Consider the following 26,544-nt stretch of genomic DNA (forward strand, 5'->3'; position numbering starts at 1 on the left):
ACCAAGCATCTCTTCCAACCACAAGGCTGTGAGACTAGAAATCAACTACAAGAGGAAAAACCGCAGAGAACACAAACGTGTGTGGCCCAAACGAAATGCTACTAAACAACCAATGGATCACTGGAAAAATCAAAGAAGAATTCAAAATACACCTGGAGACAAACGAAATGAAAACACAGTGTTCCAAGATCTTCGGGATGCTGCAAAGCAATTCTAAGAGGGAAGTTTATAGCAATACAGCCCTCTCAGGAAACAAGAAAAATCTCAAATAAACAACCTAACCTTAACCTAAAGGAATCAGAAAAAGAAGAATAAACAACACCCAAAGTTAGTAGAATTTCTCCTAGGAGAACACATAGGCAGAACACTCTTTGACATAAGTCACAGCAATATTTTTTTGGATCTGCCTCCTACGGCAAGGAAACAAAAACAAAAATAAGCAAATGGGACCTAATGAAACTTAAAAGTTTTTGCACAGTAAAGGAAACCATCAACAAAACGAAAAGACAAATGGGAAAGACTGAATGGGAGAAAATATTTGCAAATGATATGACCAATAAGGGGTTAATCTCCAAAATATATAAACAGCTCATACAACTCAATGTCAAAAAAACAAACAAGCCAATTTAAAAATGGGCTGAAGACCTGAATAGACATTTTTCCAAAGAAGACATACAGATGGCCAACAGGTACATGAAAAGATGCTCAACATCACTCATCATCAGGGAAATGCAAATCAAAACCACAGTGAGATGTCACCTCACACCTGTCAGAATGGCTGTCATCAGAAAGACCATAAATGACAAATGTTGGTGAGAATGCAGAGAAAAGGGAACCCTAGTACACTGTTGATGGGAGTGTACACTGGTACAGCCACTGTGGAAAACAGTAAAGAGGACCCTCAGTAAACTAAAAATAGAACTCCCGTATGATCCAGCAATTCCACTCCTGGGCATATATCTGAAAAAACCAAAAACACTAATTCGAAAAGACACATGCACCCCAATATTCACGGCAGCCTTATTTACAACTGCCAAGATATGGAAGCCATCTAGCTGTCTATCAACAGATGCATGGATACAGAAGACGTGAGACACACACAGACACACACATATATACACATACTCCACATATGCATACATACATATATGGAGTATTAGCCATTGGCATGAAATTTTGCCATTTGCAACAACATGGATGGACCTGGAGTGTATCATGCTGAGTGAAAAAAGTCAGAGGACAAATACTGTAAGACATCACTTCTGTGTGGAATCTAAAAAATAAAATCAACCAGTGAATATAACAAAAAAGACACAGACTCACAGATATAGAGAAAAAACCAGTGGTTGCCAGAGGGAGAGGGAAGGGGGAGGGAAATACTGGGGCAGGGGATTAAGAGGTACAACTTATTATGCATAAAATAAGCTACAAGGATATATTTACAACACAGGGAGTACAGCCAATATTTTATAACTATAAATGGCATACAATCTTTTTTTTTTTTTTTGTGGTAGGCGGGTCTCTCACTGCTGTGGCCTCTCCCGTTGCAGAGCACAGGCTCCGGATGCGCAGGCCTAGCGGCCATGGCTCACGGGCCCAGCCGCTCCGCAGCATGTGGGATCTTCCCGGACCGGGGCACGAACCTGTGTCCCCTGCATCGGCAGGCGGACTCTCAACCACTGCGCCACCAGGGAAGCCCTAGCATATAATCTTAAAAAATTTTACTCAGTATGATGTACACCTGAAGCTAACAATACTGTAAACCAACTATACCTCCATTTAAAAAAATTTTTTTAAAAACCCCACAAGCCCTGAACTAGCTTTTCTCTAACATAATTTTGTAACTGTAGGAATCACACAGAGACATTCCACCAATTAAATTTTTCCCCAGGCTCATAGGAGCAGTAGTACAGAAAAAAAGGAAATAATGAGGAGACATCTGCAGGACAAGGGGGAAAAGGGTTAGGAAGACAGTGAGTTGATTCTTAACTCAAGTAGTCATATGCTCATGTCCTCAGAAGAGGGAAGTTCCAAAGCCGGAAGGCAACTATTAGCTAATTTGTTCACTCATTCTCTTAATAAAAAGTTACTGCGTTCTTAAGTACTGGAACTACAAAGACAAATCAAATGATTCCTGTACTCAAGAACCATAATCTACTGGAAAAGACATAAGAAAACAGATGAGTATAATGGAAAGTAAGTATTAAGACAGAAACATATGATCCAGCCTATTCTATTTCTGGGTCTATACCCAAAAGAACTAAAAGCAGGATCTGATGAGATATGTGCACGCTGATGTTCACAGCAAGACTGTTCACAGCAGCCAAAAGGTGGAAGCAACCTAAGTGTCCATCAACGGAGGATGGATGAACCAAATGTGGTCTAAACATACAACAAAATATTATTCAGCCTTACAAAGGAAGGCAATTCTGACATGTGCTACCACATGGATGAACCTTGAAGACATTACACGGAGTGAAACAAGCCAGTCACAAAAAAAGACAAAAACCGTGTGATTCCGCTCGCATGAGCTACCTAGAGTCAAGGTCATAGAGATAAAAAGTAGAGCGGTGTTGCCAGAAGCTGTGGGGAGAGAGGGAGCTGTTTAATGGGTAGAGAGGTTCAGTTTGGGGAGACGAAAGCTGTTCTGGAGATGGTGGCGCTGATGACTGCACAGTGACGTGAATGCATTTAATGCCGATGAATCGTATGCTTAAAAATGGCTAGAATATTAAGTCGTATGTTACGTATCGCCTGCCACAGTAAACCAAACCAAAACAGATGCTTGTCTGGCCCTCGTGGGGGGTTACATCCTCTGGGGAAACAAACCACCATGAAGCACAAGCAGTAACAGCTGTGGCAATGACTACACAGGACGGCACCTGCCCGACCCTGGAGGGTCAGGAACGACACAAGGGCACTCGGGGGCTACGCATAGGTCCCTCTCTCAGTCCTCAGCTCTCCTGCTTGGCGTCTGTAGCATCTGAAGCTGCGGAGCTTCCCCTCTTCACTGGAGACTGCCTTTCACTCCCTCGGGTACCATCTCCTGGTTGACCCCTCAGCCCTCTGACTGCTCCTCGGTTCTGCTGTCCAGCTCATCCTCCTCTGCTTCCTTGACGCCCAATCACAGCCTCCCTCAACGGTTGCTGCCACACGCCTGTCATCTCCAGCTCAGCTAAGGAACAGCTTCCCACGGGCCTCCAGGCTTCACAGACCACTCCCAGCAGTTCTCTGCACAGCGACTTTTGCAAAATATAACGTAGATCATATCTTCCTTACTTCAAAGCTGCCCCGAGGGACTCTTCTTTTTTCTAACATCATTATTGAAACATAATCCACATAAGATCCACCCTTTTAAAGAGTACAACTGGCTGTTTTCTAATATATTCACAGAGCTGTGCAAAATCCCCATCTAATTTCAGGACATTTCATCACCCCAGAAAGAAAGAAACCCCACACCCTTAGTGGTCATTTCCCATTCCTCCCTCTCTCCAGCCCCCAGCAAATACTAATCCACTTTCTATTTCTCTGGATTTGCCTATTCTGGACATTTTCATGCAAATGGAATCATGCCAAGTTTCTTTCATGCAGCATAACTTTTTCTTAAGGTTCATCCACATTGCAGCATTGGCATGCGTCAGGACTTCATCTCTTTTTATTCCCAAATCAATGGAAATTTGTGAGGGTTTTTTCCAGTTTTGTTAGCTGCTTCATTTATTTGGTCTGTGCAATGGCCCCGCTTGGGCCCACTGCCCAGCACTCGCTGGGGCACCACCAGCCACAGAACTCTGACCTTGACGCTGCAGGGAGCCCAGGGCTCAGCCCTCCAGCGAACCTGCACACTCCACACATAATCTTGGTCTATACAGCAAGTTAACTCTGGCCAGAGATGACACTGAATTTGGGTCTCTGGCTCCTGTGAATAATGCTATTATAAATATCTGTGTAGGGCTTTTCTGTAGAAGCCTGCTTTATTTCTCTTGAGTACACACCCAGAAGCAACATGGCTGGGTCCCGTGGTAACTCTATGGTTAACACTCTGAGATTGTGCCAGACTGTTCTCCTGCAGGAATTAAGGTGTGGGCCTTAAGCACACGTGGAATGATTAGTCTTAGGGAGGGAAGGAGAGAAACCTGCTCTGTGCCTGAAGAACAGAAGCGAGAGGGGGTATATGTAGCTATGAATTCATTTGATTCTATGTAGTGTAAGATTTAACAGGAAAGCTTTCACTACAATGGCTGGAATAAGGCACACATTTTATCATGGTTTAATTGTACTTCCAGTGGAAAGGCACACAGACAAAAAAGGACTTAAACACGGAGGTCACACTCACTTGGGTAGACCTGCGAGTCTGCCGAGCTTGTCTGGAGCGTGCTTTCCGTAATGACTCTGCTTCCTCGTCCCGTACAGGAGTCAGATACGACCTGCGGGGAAGAAGGGTCACAGCAGAGGTAAGGCCCTGGGGGCAGCAGGTGCGTCTGCACACCGAGGGGGTTTCTGTGAGCCAAGGTGAAGTGAGGCCGACTCAACCCAACAGCCTATCGGTGAACATTACATAAGCCAAGACATCATCTGTAAACGTATCAGTGTTCGTGCAGAATCACACCACCTGTAACTGTAAGATGAGAACTTTCTTTCCTCTTTCCCATCCTTAGACTTTTTATTTCGTTTCCTGCCTTCGCGCTCTGGCTAGCACTGATGACAGTCATTTCCCTGCTTCGCTCCTGCCTTCAGAGAGACAGCTTCTGGCCAAGACCCTGCAGACTCTGCTCCTCAGGTGAAGGCAACTCCTTCCCCGCCCATGGGAGTGCACTAGGAGGGGCTTGTTGTTATTTGTTTTGTTGTTTAATCATTAGTGTGTGAACTTTATCATAGGCTTTTCTTCCCTGTATACTGAGATTATCATTTCCTTCTTTCTTCTGTTAATATGGAGAATTACACTGAACAAGTTTTGAATGATAAAACCACCCTAAATGCTTGGGATAAGCTCAACTTAATCATGATGTATCACCATTTATAGAGACTTACTTTTTATATAGATTCAGTATTATTTACTTTAGGATTCCTCCATCCGTGTTCATGCAAGAAACTGGCCTGTAATTTTCCCTTATAATAACCCAGCCAGTCTTGAAATTACAGTTATTAAAGTTGGGAAGTGTTTTCTCCTTGTCTATTTTCTTTGAGAATCTGTGTAAGACTGGGGTCATTTCCTCCTTAAATAATTGGAAGGGTTCACCAATAGAGCCATCTGGGTTTAGAGTGTTCTTTATGGGAAGGTTTTAAATAAGGGTTGCAATTTCTTTAACAGAACTAGGCCTATTCAGGTGTTCTGTTTTGGTAATATTTGTTTTTCAAGGAATCTTATCTATATTTTCATATTCAGTACCACAAAACGGTTCATAATATCCTAATAATACATTTTAATTGTCACTGTAATACAAGCATATCTCAGAGATACTGCAAGGTCAGTTCCAGACCACCACAATAAAGGGAATCTTGCAATAAAGTCAGTCATGTGAAATTTTTGGTTGTCCAGTACATATTAAAAATTATGTTTACGCTATACTGTAGAAAGTGTGCAATAGCATATCTTTAAAAAACAAGGTACATACTTTAATTTAAAAATATTGCTAAAAACGCTAGCCATCATCTGAGCCTTCGGCAAGCTGTAATCTTTTTGCTGGTGGAGGGTCTTGCCTTGACGTTGCTGGCGACTCGCTGGTCAGGATGGTGGCTGCTGTGGGCTGGGGTGGCCGTGGCGATGTCTTGAAAGAAGACAGCAGTGACGTTTGCCTCACTGACTCTTCCCTTCATGAATGATTTCTCTGTAGCCTGTGATGCTGGCTGATACCATTTTACCCACAGTAGAACTTCTTTCAAGACCGGAGTCGATCCTCTCAAATCCTGCCCCTGCTTTATCAACTAAGTTATGTAATATTCTAAATCCTCTGTTGTCATCTTAATAACCTTCACAGTATCTTCACCAGGAGTAGAGTCCATTGCAAAGAAACACTTTCTTTTTTTCTTTAAATTTTATTTTTTTAATTGGAGTATAGCTGATTTACAACGTGTGTTAGTTTCAAGTGTATAGCAAAGTGATTCAGTTACACATATACATATATCTATCCTTTTTCAGATTCTTTTCCCTTATAGGTTAATTACAAAATATTGAGTAGAGCTCCCTGTGCTACACAGTAGTCCTTATTGTTTATCCGTTTTATGTGTAGTAGTGTGTACATGTTGATCCCAAACTCCTAATCTACTCCTACCCTTCCCCTTCGGTAACCATAAGTTTGTTTTCTATGTCTGTGAGTCTATTTCTGTTTTGTATATAAGTTCATTTGTATCTTTTATTTATTTTTTTTAAGATCCCACATACAAGTGATATCATATGGTATTTGCCTTTGTCTAGCTTACTTCACCTAGTATGATAACTTCACCTAGTATGATAACCTCTAGGTCCACCCACGTTGCTGCAAATGGCATTATTTCATTCTTTTTTTTATGGCTGAGTGATATTCCATTGTATACGTGTACCACATCTTCTTTATCCAGTCATCTGCGGATAGACATTTAGGCTGTTTCTATGTCTTCACTACTGTAACTAGTGCTATGAATAAGAAACCACTTTCTTTGGTCACCCAAAAGAAGCAACTCCTCATCCTTCAAGTTGTATCATGAGATTGCAGCAATTCAGTCACATCTTTAGGCCCCCATTTCTAATTCTATTTCTCTTGCTTTCTCCACCAAATCTGCAGTTACCTCCTCCACTGGAGTCTTGAACCCCTCGAAATCATCCATGGGAGTTGGAATCTACTTTTTCCAAACTCCTGTTAAGGTGGATATTCTGATCTCTTCCCATGAATCACAAATGTTCTTAATGGCATCTAGAATGGTGATTCCTTTCCAGAGGGTTTTCAATTGACTTTGCCTAGATCCATCAGAGGAGTCACCAATCTATGGCACCTATAGCCTGATGAAATGTATTTCTCTTTTTTCTTTTTTCATAAATTTATTTATTTATTTTTGGCTGCACTGGGTCTTCGTTGCTGCGCGCGGGCTTTCTCTAGTTGCGGCGAGCGGGGGCTACTCTTCGCTGCGGTGCGCGGGCTTCTCATTGCAGTGGCTTCTCTTTGTTGCAGAGCACGGGCTCTAGGCGTGCAGGCTTCAGTAGTTGTGGCAAAAGGGCTCAGTAGTTGTGGCTTGCAGGCTCAGTAGTTGTGGCACACAGGCTTAGTTGCTCCGCGGCATGTGGGATCTTCCCGGACCAGGGATCCAACCCGTGTCGCCTGCACTGGCAGGTGGATTCTTATCCACTGCGCCACCAGGGAAGTCCCCAAAATGTATTTCTTAAACAATAAGGCTTGACAGTTACTCCTTGACCCACAGGCTGCAGGACGGATGTTGTGTTTGCAGCAAGAAAGCAACATGAGTCTCACTGCCCATCTCCATCAGAGCTCTTGGCTGACACCAGGTGCACTGTCAACGAGCAGTCATATTTTGAATCTTTTTTTTTCCCAAGTAAGTCACAACAGTGGGCTTAAAATATTCAGTAAACCATGTTGTAAACAGATGTGCTGTCATCCAGGCTTTGTTGTTCCATTTACAGAGCACAGGCAGAGTAGATGTAGCATAATTCTTAAGGGCCCTAGGATTTTCGGAATGGTAAATGAGCACTGGCTTCAACTGAAAGTCACCAGCTGCACTAGCCCCTAACAGGAGGGTCGGCCTGTCCTTTGAAGCCAGGCACTGACGTCCCCTCTCTAACTATGGAAGTCCTGGATGGCATCTTCTTCCAATAGAAGGCTGTTTAACCTACACTGAAAATCTGTTGTTTAGTGCAGCCACTTTCAGGAATTATCTTAGCTGGGTCTCCTGGATAACTTGCTGCAGCTTCTACATCAGCACCTGCTGCTTCACCTTGCACGTTTATGTCAGTGAGAATGCATCTTTCCTTAAACCTCATGAATCAACCTCTGCCAAGCTTCAAGTTCTTCTTCTGCAGCTTCCCCACCGCTTTCAGCCTTCATGGAACTGAAGAGAGTTAGGGCCTTGCTCTGGATGAGGCTTTGTTGTTTCTGGTTTGATCTTCTATCCAGACCACTCAGACTTTCTCCATATCAGCGATAAGGCTGTCTTGCTTTCTTATCATTTGTGTGTTCACCGAAGTAGCGCTTTTAATTCCCTTCAAGAACTTTTCCTTTGCGTTTCCAGCTTGGCTGTTTGGTGCAAGAGGCCCAGCTTTAGGCCTATCTTGGCTTTCCACATGCCTTCCTCACTAAGGGTAATAATTTCTAGTTTTTGATTTAAAGTGAGAGATGTGCAACTCTTCCTTTCACTTGAATACTTAGAGACCCTTGTAGGGTTATTAATTGGCCTAATTTCAGTATTGTTGTGTCTCAGGGAATAGGGAGGCCCAAGGAGAGGGAGAGGGACAGGGGAACCGCTGCTGGATAGAGCAGTAAAAATACAGCATTTGTTGATTAAGTTTGTGGTTTCATATGGGTGTGGTGTGTGGCACCCCAAACAATTACAATAGTAACATCAAATATCACTGATCACAGATACCATAACAAATACAATAATGAAAAAGGTTGAAATATTGTGAGAATAACCAAATGTGACACAGAGACATGAAGTGACCAGATGCTGTTGGAAAAATTGCGCCAAGAGACTTGTTCGACACACACCGGCCTTCAATTTGTGAACAACGCAGTATCTGGAAGTGATAATGTGAAGCACAATAAAATTAGGTCTACTTGTACCTATAGCAACGGTTCTCAAACTGTTTGGTCTGAGGACCCTTTTATATTTTAAAAAATTATTGAGGATCCCCAAACAGCTTTTGTTTTATGTGGGGTATTATCTATTAATATTTACCTTATTAGGCAGTAAAGTTGAGAAATTAAACATGTGTTTATTAATTCATCTGAAAATGATAGCCCTATTCATATTAACATCAATAACTTATCTTTTATGAAAAATAACTAAATTTTCTAAAACAAAAGAATTTAGTAAGAGTGGCATTATTTTACATTTTTGTAAATTTCTTTAATGTTGGCTTAATAGAAGAGAGCCCAATTCTCATATACATTTCTGCATTCGATATGCTGCAGTATGTTTTTTTAGTTAAAATACATAAAAAATATCCAGTCCTGCACAGATATGTAGTTGGAAGAGCAAGGAGTATTAGAATAGCTTTTTCAGATAATTGTGGACCGTCTTCTTTGATCCTATAGTCAAACACAAGTGGTACTTTCTTCAAGGTTAGTCGCAATGTCGAATCTGAAATGATGCTAACAGAATTTTCATATTCTGTTATGCCGAAATCCAGTGGTCGATCTTGTACTTTGGATGGAATGTCTTACCCAGGCGTGTCTTTGGTAAAATCTCCCAAATGGTGACACATTTCATCATGCAATAGTAATTTTAAAAATCACATTCTTCAACATACGGTTTAAGCTCCTTAACATCAGTCTTGGCAATGATTTTTTGGATTTGACACCAAAACCAAAAATGAACAAGTGGGACTTCATCAAGCTTTCTGCTTCTGCACAGCAAAGAAAAGCAGCAACAAAACAATAAGGCAACCTACTGAACTGGGAGAAAATATTTGCAAGTCACATATCTGATAAGGGGTTAATAGCCAAACTAGATAAAGAACTCATACAACTCAAAAGAAAACAAACAACCTGATTAAAAAAGGGACAGAGGATCTGAACAGACTTTTTCCAAAGAAGGTACACAGATGGCCAACAGGCACATGAAAAGATGCTCAACATCACTCATCATCAGGGAAATGCAAATCAAACCGCAGTGAGATGTCACCTCACACCTGTCAGAATGGCTACTAGGTAAGAAATAACGAGTGTTGGTGAGGGTGTGGAGAAAAGGGAGCCCTCATGCACTGCTGGGGGGAATGTAAATTGGTGCAGCCACTCTGGAAAACAGTATGAAGGTTCCTCGAAAAATTAAAAATAGAGCTACCATATGAAGTTCCACTTCTGGGTGTTTATCTGAAGGAAACCAAATCACAATCTCCATCTGTGCTAAATCTGTAGCCCAATGTTCACAGCAGGACTATTCACCATTGCCAAGGTACGGAAACAACCTAAGTGTCTACTGACAGATGAACGGATAAAGAAAATGTGGCGTATATATGTGTGTGTGTATACACACACACACATGCGCGTGCGCACATGTACATACATCATGGAATATTATTCAGTCATAATAAAGAGGAAATCTTGCCATTTGCAACAACATGGATGGGCCTTGAGGGCATTACGCTAAGAGAAACAGAGAAAGACAAATACTGTACGATCTCATTTGTATGTGGAATCCAAAAAACTGAATTCATAGGTACAGAGAACAGACTGGTGGTTGCCAGAGGTGGGGGGTGGGCGAAGTGGGTGGAGGTGGTCAAAAGGTACAAACTTCCAGTTATAAGATAAATAAGTCCTGGGAATGTATGCACAGCAAGGTGACTATAGTTAACAACACTAATGTATTCAAAAGCTGCCAAGAAAGCAGATCTTAAAAGTGCTCATCACAAGGAAAATATGTGTGGTGATAGATGTTAACTAAATTTATTGTGGTAATCATTTTGTAATATGCTTACCAAATCATTATGTTGTATACTAAAGAAGATTGTTTTATTTCAATTATATCAATAAAAAATAATAAAAGTTTAAAAAAAACCCCACATTTTCTAATATTATCTTTGGTCTCAGAACAGTCTTTCCACATTGGGAAGCAGTCAACATATCACACACAGTGACAGGTACAAGTTTTCCAAAGTTCTAATTTCTGCTTTAAATGTTACAATTGGCAACCAACACTCAGAATGACAGGTTCGCTTTGTTCATTTTCAAGAGAATGTCGGCCACACGCCTACGTCTGAATAACCAGTCTGAGCAGCCACTTTTCAGGAAGAAGTGGTGCTCAGGAGAAGCAGCCAGCCCTCATTTCTCCTTCTCGAACTACAGGTACACTTCTATTACAACTCGTCGGCCACCCTCCAATTATTTACTACACTTTTCCTGTACTTTCTATTCTCCTCTCTCTCTGGGTGTTTTCCACTGTCCAATCTAATTAGTTCACAAATCCTCTCTTCAGCTGCTTTACTACAATTGAATTTCTTAATTTGTTATTTTATTTTTCAGTTCTAGCATTTCCATCTTTCCAAAGAGAGGGCAGTTCTCTATTGAAATTCTCTATCTTGTCTTCTATTTTCTTGAACATATTAACCGTAATTTACTATGATTATTTTAAAGTCCACATCTGATAATAATCGATATCTGGGTCTGTTCCTAGTGTCTGTATTTTCTCTTAGTCTTTCGTAAATCAGTCTTATTAGGCAGTCTGTCTGGTAATTTTTGAATTAATGCCAGAATTTTTAATGAAAAAATGTAGTAATAACTTGCAGCTCTGGAAGATGTTGTCATCCTCCAGAGAGGATATTCTTTTCTCCGGCTTAGTTAGGCTAAGAAACTGGTTCTCAAACTTTCATTGCATCAGAATCACTTGGAAGGCTTGTGAAATACAAATCTCGTGAGGTTCTCCCCACGTAAGTCCTGATTTAGCAGGTGTGGGGGGGTCTGGGAATCTGCATTTCTGAGTAGTTCTCAGGTGATGCTGATGTGGAGACCACGCTGTGAAAACCATGGGGTAAGGCAAACCCCCTTCACCCACTTTGAGACTGAGCCACCTGGAAGCTGGGCTTCAGTCTTTACAGAGCTGGCCATGTCTGGTAAGCCCCTTCTGCTGGAAGGCAGCCCTTTGATCGTCCCAGGGGAAGTCTGGGGTGTCCACTGGGGCCCGTTTCTGAACTCTGATTTCTGTTCCCTAAGCACTGAGAGATGGCTGGGAACCTCGCCCAGCTTCTCAGCCTTGTAGCCACTGCCTCACTGGTCAGCCAGCACCTTGGGGGACAAGCACAGCCGGGTGCTGGGCTCGCCTCCTATGCTTTCCTTCTCTCTGGGATCTGGGTCCCTCAAGTCCTCACTTCCTTACCGTCTCTCCAATGCCTTCAAAGACTTTGTTTTCTTATGTTTATCCAGCTTTTCTGCTTATTCTCAGTGGGAGAGTCTGTCTATCACAAGATATGCCATAGCCTGAAACAGAAGTGCCCAACCAGGCTATATGTTAAGAGATTTTTTTCCTCCACGTGGATTAGTAAACTGGAATTGCCATACATGTCTCAATCCACTGTGAGTTCGGTATGTGTGCCTCTTTCCTTAATAGATTCCTCTTCTCTGGGTGAAGTGGAAAAACCTGAGTCCCCAAACTTGCAAAGCTGTGGACCAGCCTTGGAGTCGGTGAGCACACCGAGGACGAACCCCTCAGGAAATGCTGCCTGGGTTACCAGCCAGCACCCTCACCCACCACCTCCACCTGCAAACACACAGAGCACCCCACTGCACCACTTCTTGGCTGCTGTCTCTTCTCTGCGTCCTCGACAGACGCCACAGTGAAGCCGCAAGTCTCTGACTGGCTTATCGCACTGCCTGCTCCGGCAAGTTTTACAGAATGTGAGAGACGGAGCTGGTAAAAACAGGTCTGCGGGTGAAATCGAGGGCCTTTTGCCTCACTTGGAGTCCTAAATATTTGAAATCATACATGTTTTTCCCGGAAAAAATTGGAAAACAGATCAACACGTGAAAATAAAAATAAGCTGAATTCCACCACATGAAGATAAGCCCATTTTTATTCTACTACACGTATGCCTAGATTTTTATCTATGTATGTACGTTCTATACCTATATATAGTATATTATAGTCTATTTTTAATGAATATTATGTATATTACTTTGTAACCTGTGTCAATATATGAAACTTTTACTAAGTTGTAAGAAAAAAAATCTATAAAAACAAAACCCAGAAAACCCCAGTACTTGAGTTTTAAATGTTTTTGAGGAGGGAAGGAACATTTTCATTCACTTTTGTTTACCCAGGTATGGATTCCAAATTCACAGAAGTGATGCACCTTAACATACGGTTTCCTGGGGGACACACTACGTCTTCAGTAGAGCCTGAGCCCTTGTACCTTCTAAACCCAGACAGGGGAGCAAACTGTAGTCCTGGAGCCAAACCTGGCTGCCACATTCTGTAAATCAAGTTTTACCAACGACAGCAGCAGAGTTTAATATTTGCTATGGAGACAAAATGGCCTGCAAAACCTAAAATGTATGTTACCTGGCCGTTTACAGACAAAACTTGGCAACGCCCGTGCCAGACCCACCCACACCCAGCACACCACCTGGGCCTCGTGAATCTGCGCACCACATGGCTCTTCACTGCCCTGAAAAGACGATGGTCTCGGCCCACAAGGTCCTGCAACGGAAGCACAGTAGCTCCACAGCTATCCCTGCTCTGGCCTCCAGATAAAACTAGGCTAACATCCGCAATGCAGTGGCAGAGGAAGGGATTCCGATGCTGAAGTCTTCTAATTACCACGCCTGTCTACTCTGTTTCCTAGAGGGCAGGAAGCATTTTTCTTTGTATTTGCTATGACTCTGAGGTTACACGATAAGTGGAATTCAAACACTAAGCAGAGAGTTTAAGCATGACTAGACAAAAATAATTTGTTCTCTGCCTCTCAAGTTCACAGTGCTCCTTTACATACTACACAGCGGCTAATTTTATCTTAAGAAGCTGTGCAAAATGCCTAGAGCAAATCATCAATGAACATCAAGAAAACCATCATCATCACAGTAAAAGACCTAGACTAGCTTCTGACAGTACAGCGTGGTGATAAAGTACCCTGACGTGGGAATCAGACCGCCTAGGTCTGAACCCTGGCTCCTCAACTTCCTTGCTAGATGACCCCGGATAAAACATTTAAGCACTCTAAACCCAAGTGTCTGGTGCAGCAAAGGTATTAACAGCTGCAACAGGATTATGAGCAGAAATCAGCAGGGCTGCTGTGAGGACCAGGTGCAAGTGTTCAGGACGGCCTGGCTGTTACTCTCGCATCACCACCACTCCTGCTGCATTGTTTCCATCCCCACGTTAATAGCTCCGCGTGGTGACTTGGGAAAGAAAGAAAGGTGCTATAATATCCGTCCCAACTAGCCAAATAAAGAGTTCCCCTTAATTATTTTTCCCAGAAATGGATAATTCATTGGGAAGTGGTCTTAGTGCCCATGAAAATATTCTCCATGCAGGTTTGAAGGGCTAAGTAAAATAAAGCTACTTTAACTAGAAGAATGAAAGGAAAATAACCAAGAAGATTTCCAGGGAGAGTACAAAGCTGTTTTCCCCAGAATGATGAGAGGATAATCTCTCATCCAGAACCCACTAACAGGAAACTGGTTTTTGGAATAGCTTTAGAGAGTCCTACATTTAAAATCTGTGAAGACGGAATGGTACTTAAGGGTTAACTTCAAACGGGGCAGGAACCAAGGTGAGTGTATGTCTTTATAGCACTCGGGATGCTGCGGTCATTAATTACAGAATGTCTACTGGTCCTCTACCAGGGCCTGTCATTCCTCGGACTACATCCTGTGTATGAGGTGGCACAGGTACATTTCAGGGAGGTGAGAAGGAACTTCCTAAAGATCAACCTGGAAGCACGCAGGGACAGCTACAGGGCAGGGGGATGAGCCAGAGAAGAACAGAGCACAGACCTGCGGCTAAAGATTTTATGAGTTTGAGGAGTCACATGATCTAATTTCAAGACTTCAGGCAGAGAGGATAAAATCATTCCCATTTTACAGAAGAGCTGACTGAGGCCCAAGGAAACACTAAAGTACCCACCCAAGGTCACAGTGTTGTCAGGTGAGACCTAAAGGGAGTAGGACTGGTCGCCTGGCTCCAGCACAGCTTTTCTGACATCACACCACACGAAAACGGGCTCTTCACCTAGCGCCACGGCACCCCAGCTGTGTGGATTCGTGCAGCAAGACATTTCTTTTTCCAAATCTAGCAATACCAGGAGGGGAGTATTGTCTTATGTTAGGCTTCTCTTAGTGTCCCCTGATGTTTTCCAAAAGTCTGCCATCATCAACACTCTATCTTGGAAAAGGATGCTTTCATATCTCCAGAGGTTGCCATTCACGTGCAGTATGGCCATCCCGGACAAGCTGGAAGGGACAGGTGACAAGAGGGACCAAATTCTCCTGCAGAGGACGCAGCCCACACGGCGGCCAGGCGTTAGTGCAGGTTTACCTCGCCGTTTCTAACTAGGAATGGGTGTTCCTGGGTTCTAGTGTCAGCTTAGCCATTAACTAACAAGCAAGGCTCTTTCTTGCCTTTTAGGGTCAGAGGGAAGGGAGGGGTTTGGTTTATTTGTTTATACCCTTGTTCTAAAGAGGACCTGGGAACTAAAGGAAATGCATACCTGCAGCAATACTTTAAACAGATGAAGAAATGTACAGGAAAGGAAAAGAATGGCCAGATACGGCCGCCGGAAGTCTGGCGCCGTTGTACACGTGGTGTCGGGAAGCTCCACAGGGAGGCCCGAGTGATGCAGGGGCGGCAGAGCAGCAACAGCAGCTCAGGCGGGTCCTGGGAGGAGAAGAGGAGGAAACCCAGGAAGCCCCAGGCGCCTGCCTGCCAAGGAGGAAGGGCTGGAAGAGCGCAGAGCAGGGGTGGCGGGGAAGAACGGAGGGGCAGGGAAGACTGGAACCAGAGGTCGTGGAAGACACAGGCTCCAGAAGGCAGTGGCCCACGACCAAGGGCACGGAGGGTCCGCGGTGCAGGCGCCGGACGGGCGAGGGGGCAGGGCTCCGATTCGGCGGGCTGGAGAGGGGGCGGGAGGTGGGGGACAGAGTGGGGTCAGAGCCCTCCCTCGAGAGCGACAGGGAGAAGGTAGGGGGACAGGCACGTGGGCAGGTGCGCCTCTGTCCCCGTCCCCGGTGAGCTCTTGCTGCTCCGTCTGGGAAACACTGTGCGCCCCAGCTCTGGGATCCTTCCCAAGGGAAACTCCTTGCACCCGGCACAGAATGCTGGACCAGCCTGATGGCCGACAGGACGATGCCTCAGTTGGTTTCCAAAAGCCCGGATTCCCCATTCGGATTCCAGAGAGGACGGAAAGCTTTCAATTTACTTTGTTTTCAGAAGTGGTTTCTCCCAAGACAGATACCCATTTCCTTCAAAGAACAAAACATCAAGAGAGCCTAACCCGTGCCCACAGTGCCAGCATACGGCATCCCACGGCCCAGGGGAGACCGGCTCCTTGGACACGGACCGGTGGGGTCAGAACACGTGGGCTGTGAAGTCCCAAAGACCCGGTTTTGAATCCTGGCTTTGCCACTTACTGGCTCTGTGATTGTGGGCAGGGCCCGTCATCTGAGCCTTTTCTTATATGCATTAAAGAAAATAATATTCGTCTCCCAAAGCTATGAGGATTAAATGCATCTAGGGAGTTCTGGCGTACGGTAACCACTCAGAACACTAATTCTCTAACCCACTCTAAACCTCTCGCATGTTTTGAGGCCACCTGAGATGCCGCCACAGCCTCCCGTCTCACAGGACCCGCCTTCTCCTCCAAGAGTGCAGTACGCCACCTACACAGTCTGCCCTCGAGGGTCTACCCCCCACGCGGCCTCATGGTTTCCAAGGCGTGTACCTGGCGTCCTCAGTCTCGAGGGCACAATTGTAGGCAGGCCTCTCTCGTGTCGTACCTGCAGTTCTTGCACAGCGCTGAATGCGCGAACAGCAGGACAGCCACCTCCTAACTCCACACGGACCGATTCAGAAGTTAAAAGGCAACCTCGACGCATAAGCTGTGCACTCAGCTGGAGAGCAAACCAGGGCTCTTGCCTCGCAGCCCGGGGGGCTGTCACCTGTGCCTGCTGCTCTCACATGAAGGAACCTCCACCTGCCAGGACACACCTTCTCTGCCTACATTAGAACACCTCAAGTGGAATGGGGTTGGTGTGCTTACCGGCACACGGAGCCAGACACAGAACGGGGTCTTCGCCTTCTGCGAAGTGGATCAACAGACGTGCCTCTGCTGCCCCCCTCTGGACACCAGGATCACTACACAGCGGCTTGCTCATCCCCACCCGTTTACCCGACACCTTGCTGAGCAAGTGGGCTCTGTGGTATGAAGAAAACCCAGCAGAAAGAGCACCTCCCGGAGCTCCCGATGCAGGGGTGTCAGCTGGACCAGCCCTAAGGACAGGGCCACAGAAGAACACCGGCAAGAGAACCCCGGCTTCAGCCTGGGGCTGTGGGAACAGGAAGCCGGCAGGGGGGTGAACCTCAGGAGCTCCTACAGTACGAACAGAACTCTGCTCAGCAGAGTAGGTGGCAGAAGGCTGTCCCAGAAAAAAGGGTCAGCGTGGACATCAAACACCTTCAGGGAACACAAAGTGGCACGATCGCCAAAGGCACACAACACAGGAAGGAGAGGAGGAGCAGGGAGAGAACAGTCCAGTTCTGGCGGCTGGGCAGCGGTCCAGCAGGCAGTCTCCCCGTGGGGCTGCGATGACGGCCAGCAGCAGGGGCTCCTAAATGCCTGACTCAGCCCCATTTTGAACTGTCTACAATCTGGTCCTCTGAGCAACCAAGATCAATGAGGAAACTTCTTACATGTATGGGAAAACATTTATTACCATTAAGATTCAACCTAATTGGGACTTCCCTGGTGGCTCAGTGGTTAAGAATCTGCCTGCCAAGGCAGGGGACATGGGTTCGAACCCTGGTCTGGGAAGATCCCACATGCTGTGGACCAACTAAGCCTGTGCGCCAAAACTCCTGAGCCTGAGCTCTAGAGCCCTCGAGCCACAACTACTGAGCCCGCGCGCCTAGCACCCGTGCTCCGCAGTGAGAAGCCCGCGCACCGCGAAGAAGAGTAGCCCCTGCTCGCTGCAACTAGAGAAAGCCCCTGCACAGCAACGAAGACCCAATGCAGCCAAAAATAATAATAAATAAAATTAAAAATAAAGTATGAAAAAAATGAAATAGAAAAAGATTCAATCTGACTGTACAGTTTGTAGTAAGCAAAGTGCTTTTACCCAGACCTCAATGGGTTAGTCTCTTCATTTTATCATTTCCTGTTCAAAGGCCAACTCAAGGAGCGATCTATGCCTTCACATACCTAAACCAGCTTCTCTCTGCAACTGCCCTAAATATCTGACATTTTTTCCATCTTATTTACTTAAAATATATACTATGTAATACTTAAGCTATAAAGGGTATAAACAATACAACCACCACCTGTGTACTACTATCCAGCTTAAGTATAACATTACTGATAGCAGTTTCCCCTTAAAAAGAGATGCATGGGGGCTTCTCTGGTGGCGCAGTGGTTGAGAGTCCGCCTGCCGATGCGGACACGGGTTCGTGCCCCGGACCGGGAAGATCCCACATGCCGCTGAGCGGCTGGGCCCGTGAGCCATGGCCGCTGAGCCTGCACGTCCGGAGCCTGTGCTCCGCAATGGGAGAGGCCACAACAGTGAGAGGCCCGCGTACTGCAAAAAAAAAAAAAGAGATGCATGTTTCTACTTCCTGAAATTCTTAACCGTCCTCTGCCACTCTAATCTCTTGGATGGGATCCTTAAGTCAGCGCACATGTTTAAATCAATTATGAATAGGAAGAAAAACCAGAATAGTTCCCAACTGGTTATTCCAAACACTGCATCTTATTCTTACCATCCCCCACCCCAACCATAGCACCCAAATGGTGTGCGCAACCAGCCAGCTTCCCAAAGAATCACCAGAGAGATGAGGACGGAGGGCAGAAAGGCGCTCCCGGCCATCAGAACTGCCAAGCAGACACTCACCTGTGGCTCCTGCCCCTCCAGGCCCAGTGCTCACTGGTGCCCAGCTCGGCACACCAGTCGGCCCGCAAACCCAGAACACAAAGATCAACTTCCTGCGCCTCCCATTTCCATAAAACCGGGAACGGCCAGGACTCCACTGCCAGATCAAACCATCACAGGTGAGAGGTCAAGCACCTCAGACACACCAGCCACACACCTATGCAGCAGCTTTCTCAGAAGCCCTGTTTGTTGAAAAAGTGCCCACTCCTCCGGCTGTCCTGCCCTAGTAAACACTAGAGCTCGTTTTGTGAGGTGGTCACAAGCGACCATCTTCTTCCAACATGGGGAAATCACCTGGTATGGGGGGGGCTTGAGTGAGGGCACAAAATTTTGGTCCCTCCCACATGTCACCAACACTCACAGCTCTGAAAAAAGAACCACTTTATCAGAAGGAGATTAACTGTAAACACATGGCTGATAAGAGCTTTGAGCAGCAGGTGTCCGGTGACTTCTGGCTGTACTCTGAAGTGGCTGGGAGCTGGGGCAGAGCTGCCAGAGGCTCTGTGGCTTCCTGGCCGCCTTTGGAATGCGTGTGTCCTGTGGCCGGGGTGGTGGGGGGGCGGCGGGGGGCTTTTTTTTTTTTGTGTGTGGTACACGGGCCTCTCACTGCTGTGGCCTCTCCCGTTGCGGAGCACAGGCTCTGGACGCGCAGGCTCAGCGGCCATGGCTCACGGGCCCAGCCGCTCCGCGGCATGTGGGATCTTCCCAGACCGGGGCGCGAACCTGTGTTCCCTGCCTTGGCAGGCGGAGTCTCAACCACTGCGCCACCAGGGAAGCCCCGGGGCTGGGGAGGGGGCATTTTTAAGCCGCCACTCCTGAACTGTCAGGTGGTGTGCTGAGGAACTGTGTGACAAATGCCACTGTCTCTGGAAATGAAGAGGGCTCATGTCTCAGTAGCTGTGTTTAGCAACAGGAATACAGAAGAAAGATAACAAGACTTCTACCCCCAGGCCCTTGCACCTTGCTGCAGTAACTCTCGGCAGGCACCAACCAGGTCTTCTCCAGAGCTGCCGAGTGGGGCGAAATGGTCCGAGTGTTATTTTTAAACAGCTTTACTGAGAAACAGTTCACATCCCCATTTAAGTGCACCATTCAGTGGCTTTCAGTATATTCATAGTTACGCAATTATCACCATAATCAATTTTAAAGCATTTTGATCACCCCAAAAAGAAATCCCACGTGCAGTATAGTCACTTCGCACTTGGTGTTTTTAAATACAGACCAACAGCATCTTTCCCGCTGGCTAACTAGTGCCATCAGATCTGGCCCGTCATCAACTTCAGGACGCACCAGCACTTTACCGCTGAGAAAGGGAAGCGGTGCCAATCAGGTGTCAATCACACATGCTCTTTTATCACCATTTAAAAGTTACTTAATTTAACAGTTATTGAAAGGGATCTTTCAGACTTATTTAGACATATTTAGTACCAGCAATGCACATAACCCAGTAGAAGTAACGTGAGCACCGATGACCAAATTCACACGTGTGGGGATGACAACTGGCAATGATGAGATGTCCTGACGGCAGAGCTTGTGAGACGTGAAAAAAGCGGCCCCCAGAACCAACACCACCCAACGCTGCACGACATGGCATGTGCTCGGTGACAAAACAGCAGAAACTGTCTTCCTAACTATAGCAAGAAAGGAGTCAAGCAAGCGTAATCTTTAACAGCCAACACAATACTAATCATACAAGCAACCCAGAAACCTCCAGCACGGCAATACTTAAGAGAATGTACCGACTGCTACATACATTTCACTCTTCCTGTTCCTAGTTAGGAAGAGAGAGAACTATTTATACCAGCAGAGAAAAGCCTGGTAAGTTCAGCGCTGCTGCGGTCTCTCAGGGAAAGAAAACACTCATTTCAGAACAAAAACTGAGAGAGGCTGGAGGAGCTTGGGAACCTCTTCTCTAGAACACCTCCTTGAATTGACAACTGCCTGACTTTAGCTTGGAGACAGGGAGATGAGTCAAACAACTTTAAAAAACCGTGACTCAGTGTTTAATTACTTGGTTTAAATTTCTGACATTCCAAAGACGATGCCAAATTAATCTGCTGACAGCTTCACTTAGTGGAATAACTACCCAGCTTATAAAGACCCCAAAGGATTCAAGAAGGTCGACACGTGTGGTATATGTATGACTCGGCCGTAAACAGACCAAACAAAGCAAGTCGCACGTGAGCTACCTGGGAAAGACAAATAACTTTAGCTTCTTGTAGAGAAAAACTGTTTTGGCCATTTCTACAAGAAAAGAAAGGGCACCAATAAAAAAAGAAGGTGTAAAGTTCAGGGCTGGGGAGAGAGGATCAAAGGCAGGAGCCCGCAGACTCCAATATTAGCCCCGGGAGTTGTTGACACTGTTGACACCGTTGCTAAGGAAAACCTGGGGCTTTCGGAATGAAGGCAGCCACCACGCCCTGCGACAGCTGCTGCCTGCCCTGACACCCTGTCGCCTTCTGCCAGTTGCATGCCATGTGCCCTCTCCACCCTGTCGTCCGCCAGCCCAGTCAACCCCTTCACAATCTGAGGACGCTGGTGGTTTCTACCGTCCTCAGGAGCAACCCCAAAATGGGATGCAGTGATCAGAGTGCCATGAAGGCAGAGGCTGCCGCGCTCCAGGCACTGATGGAGACGGACTGGCCCCTGGACCAAAACTTTTTAATCCAAAAGAAGAAATGGTTAGTGAGTTCAATGCGAAGGAAAAAGAGGCCTGAGTTACGGTCTCCACTGTGCCTGACTCAAGGTGTGATATCAGGCAAATCACTCCATGCTCTTAGGGCCTCGGCATTTCCATCTGCAAAACAGGGGCATAACTCCTCTTCCTTTCCATCAGGTAGAAGGAACACATTGGTCACAGGGGAGCTTTTCAGAAAAAAAAAAAAAAAAAAAACAAAGAAAAAGAAACAAAATTTAAAAAAGGAACTTTGTAAATCCGAGGTTGTGCCCTTCTCAAAAGTAATAAACTTTCAGAGGTCCTGCCCTGAGCTTATGTAACAAAATCACACATTATCTAGAATCCTGCATAAATTATCTTGACTCGCTTGACTCCCGTGTCTACTCTTCAATGACTGTGGCCATCTTCACAGACTTACATCATAATAGAGACTGTTGTCCACAGGATTAATTTTTTTTCAAGCTCATCTGCCCCCCCACCCCCATTACAATGGCAATTCTTCATCACTCTGGAACTTTGGAAAATACAGGAAAAAAATAAAAATAAAATAAAAATTACCCATCATCCCTCAGAAAAGTCTAGTGTTCACCTTTCCGTGTTGATCACCTTTCCGTGTTGATCACGGTTTGGTATCATAATGACCACTGTATCCAGCCCTGCCTCCTGATGCGTCTGTAATCATATGTGTAGTTCACAGGCTGAGTGAAGGGCCCCCCCCTCCCGGAGAGCCGCACCCCACCCCCGGCCAGTGCTACACGCGCCCACTCCCCCCTCTTCGAACAAACCCAGCTCAGAAAGGGAAAGTCAGGTGCGCCGGTTCCATGGGAAGACCCACACCCCAATGCACGAGCTCTAGTTACCCTGCAAACAGGGATTCTTTCTGAGATGACTTTTCTGCTGGTCAGGGCTTGCTATGGCCAGTTTCAAGACCCATTTGCCTGACGCTACCTGTTTCCAACGGGACCTGTCAACACAGGCTCCAGGTCTCCATTTCCCAGCAAGAGCCAAAATGCTTCCACAAGGAGCTGGTTACAGAGCAAGCTGCAGCTTCACGAGAAGAATTAGTACCCAGCATGCTCTTTCAGAAGGGAAATTTAGCTGTTTTCAAAACACGTGCTTGTTTTCTTTCAGCGTGTGTTTGTCTGAAGGAGAAACTGAACGGCTTTAATTCTGTAAAGGCTTAAATGACGTTTTATTCGATCAAGCCATTCCCCGGCTGAAAGCACTCCAGTCCACAGCTCTGAGAGAGGAAGTTCAAGTTTCTCAGCACAGCACAGACAGAAACTACACCAAGTGGTTCCTGCCCGCCTCTCTCTAGCGCCACAATTTCCGAAGTATTCCCAATGGAGTACCAGTCAGGTTTCTGTGAAAAAACAAAACTAATCGATGGACACAGAAATTTGGCAACTGTGCAAATTCTAACCAGCCCCACGCCCTGGAGAGGAGCGATCCCCAGGTTTTGGAGCAACCTGTGTTTACCTGTGTTTAAGCCGTCGTTTCACAAATTCGCTGGGCCACAGAACACTTTTTTTCTGCATCTAAATCTACTTCACACAAGACACCTGCGGAAACGCTGCACTGGCCTTGCCCTCCTCCCAGTGCCAGGCACAGTGAACTTGTCCCCGAATTTCTCAGGTCCCTCTAAAATACCACCCTCCTGTTACGACCAGCCTCTCAAAACTCAAGCCCAGGCACCTCCTCTGCGGCCCCTTCCCTGCCCCTCTACTCCAGACCCGCTCTGTTCCCACATCGGACACTGCTGCAGCTTCTGAGCTGCCTTCCACACGGACACGCGCTAGCTTTTCCCTGACCTTGGATCCGTAACGCCCCTGCGCCGGGCACACGGCAGCCTCTCCCTAGACGGCTGTTAGACGCCTTACACACGCAGGTTCCCGTAGCAGCTCTCTACCAGATACCACAGTGCGTCTGCAACATCTTCTGTCTCAACAGCTACTCCTGATGCACTTACCTCACTGCTCCTCTAGATGCTCGCTCTAGCTTTAGTACAGCTGGTCACTTCGAACTATTGTTACTGTGAAATCAAGTTCATATCTTATGGCGAGACAAGAACAATTCAAACATAAGCACATCTGCTCTGCCCTCTGGCCCTGCTCTCCCCCTTACCGTGCAGGGCGTATCTGCACTTTACATCGACCAAACCTCCGTCGGCAGGAACACCTGCTCAGCCACGAAGAGCAGTGTTCTCCCAGCACCAACGAGACAGCGCCTTAAAGATAACCCTCCTTCTTGATGGGGCCACGATGACGCTCAGACGTGGCTTGTGTGACCTGTCAATAAGACGTCATTTCGCGTACAGCCTTGTGTCTCAAGAACTTATGCTACTGTGCTGTGACCTCTAACGGGAGGAACAGTTCTTGGAGCTCGCTGAGATGTTCTTCCGGGTTATAATCCTCAAATCTGGCTCAAATAAAATTCTCCGCTTCTTTCTGAGATCAACTGGCTAATTTTTGTCGACATCACCACCTGAAGTCACGGTCTGAGTTTCTGTCTGCCGCTCACCTGCATCCTGAGCATCTAGACCCTGCCCCGGGAGCTCTCCCTCGTGGTGCCTCTCCCTCTCCAGCGTTCACAGTGTTCTGTGTGCGTCTGTCTCTGGTGGGGACTGTTGTACAGAAATCCCTTGGACCCCAGGTTGAAGGTGTGTTTATCTTCAAGGTATCTTTGAATTTGTTTGTGCCATGATGGCCCCAAAATTTTAAGAGTACAGACCTACTTCCTATGTTAAATTCTTGGCTTGGGATTTCCAAACTATATGGGTAGTAAAAATATCCCATAAAAGATTTTTCTGACAACAAAGACTACTGTATAACACAGGAAACTGTATTCAATATCTTGTAATAACCTATAATGGAGAAGAATCTCAGAAAGAATATATAAACATATTCTTTAAAAAATATATACAGTCTTTTTTTTTTTTAGGTAAGAAGTGGATTGATTGACTGATTAATTTTTGGGTTGTGTTCGGTTTTCGTTGCTGCACACGGGCTTTCTCTAGTTGCGGCGAGCGGGGCCTACTCTTCGTTGCGGCGCGCGGGCTTCTCATTGTGGTGGCTTCTCTTGTTGTGGAGCACGGGCTCTAGGCACGTGGGCTTCAGTAGCTTTGGCGTGCAGGTTCAGTAGCTGTGGCTCACGGGCTCTAGAGCGCAGGCTCAGTCGTCGTGGCGCACGGGCTCAGCTGCTCCGTGGCACATGGGATCTTCCTGGACCAGGGCTCAAACCCGTGTCTCCTGCATTGGCAGGCGGATTCTTAACCACCGTGCCACCAGGGAAGTCCCTATATATATTCTTAAGAAAAAACCCTGCCTGGACTCTTGACACATCTTTGGACCGTGGGCAAAGAACTGGGCAGCCCTTTGAGAATTCCAGCTCTACTCAGGTTCTTGGTGGTAGATCCAAGCCTAGTCAGGTCCACAGCCACGCGTCCTACATCCACACGCGGCACTAAACCAGAGCCTCCAGACTCCAGGTCTCATTCCACCCTGGGCCGCTCAGACCATTCTGGTTTCTGGGGTCTCTTCATTTTTGTCAGCCGGGAGTTCTCTTTCATTCTTCTGAACTGAGCCACCCTTTCGTCTGTTTATAACAGGAACAGGGCCCTGTGGGCCTGTCTGCCGTGCTGCTGGGACCACCTCCTAAACAAACGTTGAGCACGTTCACTCTTTTCCGTCTCCTCCAACGGCTACCTCAGTGCCAGCTACTGGTCTTCTTCACGCTCGCTCCTCTGCAGGGGTCTCCTAACTGGTCACCTCACATCCATTCCTGTCCATTCTTCCCCTGTCCACTTCGTATGTAATACTGCAACCAGAGTTTAAAAGGCAGAATTTTTAAAAATGTAAGTCACATCAACTTTTTCTTTTTTTGTCTCAAATCTTCTACTGACAGATGACCGAGAAATTCTACTCCTAGGTGCACACCCAAGAGAAATGAAAACATATGCTCACACAAAAGCTTGTACATGAATGTTTATAATAACATTCTTCAAATAGCTGAAAGGTGGAGACAACCCAAATGTCCCCCACCCTATGAATGGCACACAAAATGCAGTATATCCACGTAACGAAACAGTATCCGGCCATGAAAAGAATAAAGTACTGATGCACGCCACAACACAGATGAATCTTGAAAACACGCCGCTGAGGGAAAGGAGCCAGTCACAGAAGACCACATACTGATTCCATTTGGATGAAATCTCCAGAGCACGCAACTTGACAGAAACAAAAAGTAGATGAGTGGTTGCTTAGGCCTCGGGGGCAGGGGGAGACGGGGTGGCGACAGCTAAAGGCTACGGGGTTTCTTTTTAAGGTGATGAAAATGCTCTAAAATTGACTGTGGTGATGGCTGCGTTGAACTGGTGAATTACATGCTGTGTGAAGCACATCTCTGCAAAGCGGTTCAAAAAACTCTTCCAGTGGCTCACCATGGTTCTCGGCACATAAACCCACAACCTCCTCGCTGGGGGTGAGACTGCATCACGGAGCCCTGCCTGCGCCGCGGGCCTCACCGCAGACGGCTCTGTCCCTCACTCTCTACACTCCAGCCACCATGTCTCCTTCCAGCTTCTCCGAAGGATCGAGCACCGTCGTGTCCGTCCCCCCCACCCCGCTTGGTGTCTCTGCGGTGGCTGTCTGCTCTGCCTGGAACGCCCGCCCCTCCCCCTCACCTGGCTGTGATTTGCCCTGCAGTTCTCACTCGGGCATCACACCCCGAGGGTGACTTTCTCTGACCCCCCCCCCCCACCCCGAGAAGGCGAATCTACAGTAGGCGGATCTTCTGTAGAGCACCACGCACAGCACCTATCACAAGTGTAATTACCCTCATTCCTGTTCACTAGCGTATACACTTCGCAGCGGCTCAGACCATACTCATGGCTGTGCGGTCTGGGCTTGTCACAGCACTTGGCAACAGCAGGTGCTCAGCAAATTCTGGCAGGAATACACGCTGCTACGATCAAGTGACTGAGCCCAACAGCTCCTTATCTAATACCCTCCCAGCTATTTATCCTGTGCCAGCTGTTTATTATCTAATAATTATTATTTATCTAACGAATATCTATACCTATTTTGCGCCATCCCT

At 46.3% G+C, this 26,544-nt stretch overlaps 1 protein-coding gene across 6 annotated transcripts in view; it reads right to left on the bottom strand.

Annotated features, from left to right (window-relative positions):
• The window catches only part of PPP1R12B (protein phosphatase 1 regulatory subunit 12B), a 197,490-nt gene that overhangs the window by 83,326 nt on the left and 87,620 nt on the right, over window positions 1–26,544 (bottom strand). For 5 of the 6 annotated variants that reach the window (XR_003794386.1, XM_029228075.1, XM_029228069.1 and 2 more), the window contains exon 14: window positions 4,334–4,424. Coding sequence is in view for 4 of the 6 variants with exons in the window: in XM_029228075.1 (XP_029083908.1) it covers window positions 4,334–4,424 (91 nt within the window). In the remaining 2 variants the exon portion in view is untranslated. Of the gene's footprint in view, window positions 1–4,333; window positions 4,425–26,544 lie in introns of those variants that run through there. The other variant, XR_003794387.1, reaches the window with a different exon arrangement.

This window comes from Monodon monoceros, unplaced genomic scaffold, assembly GCF_005190385.1.
Source record: "Monodon monoceros isolate NGI ecotype Baffin Bay Population unplaced genomic scaffold, NGI_Narwhal_1 Super_Scaffold_18, whole genome shotgun sequence".
Lineage (NCBI taxonomy): Eukaryota > Metazoa > Chordata > Mammalia > Artiodactyla > Monodontidae > Monodon > Monodon monoceros.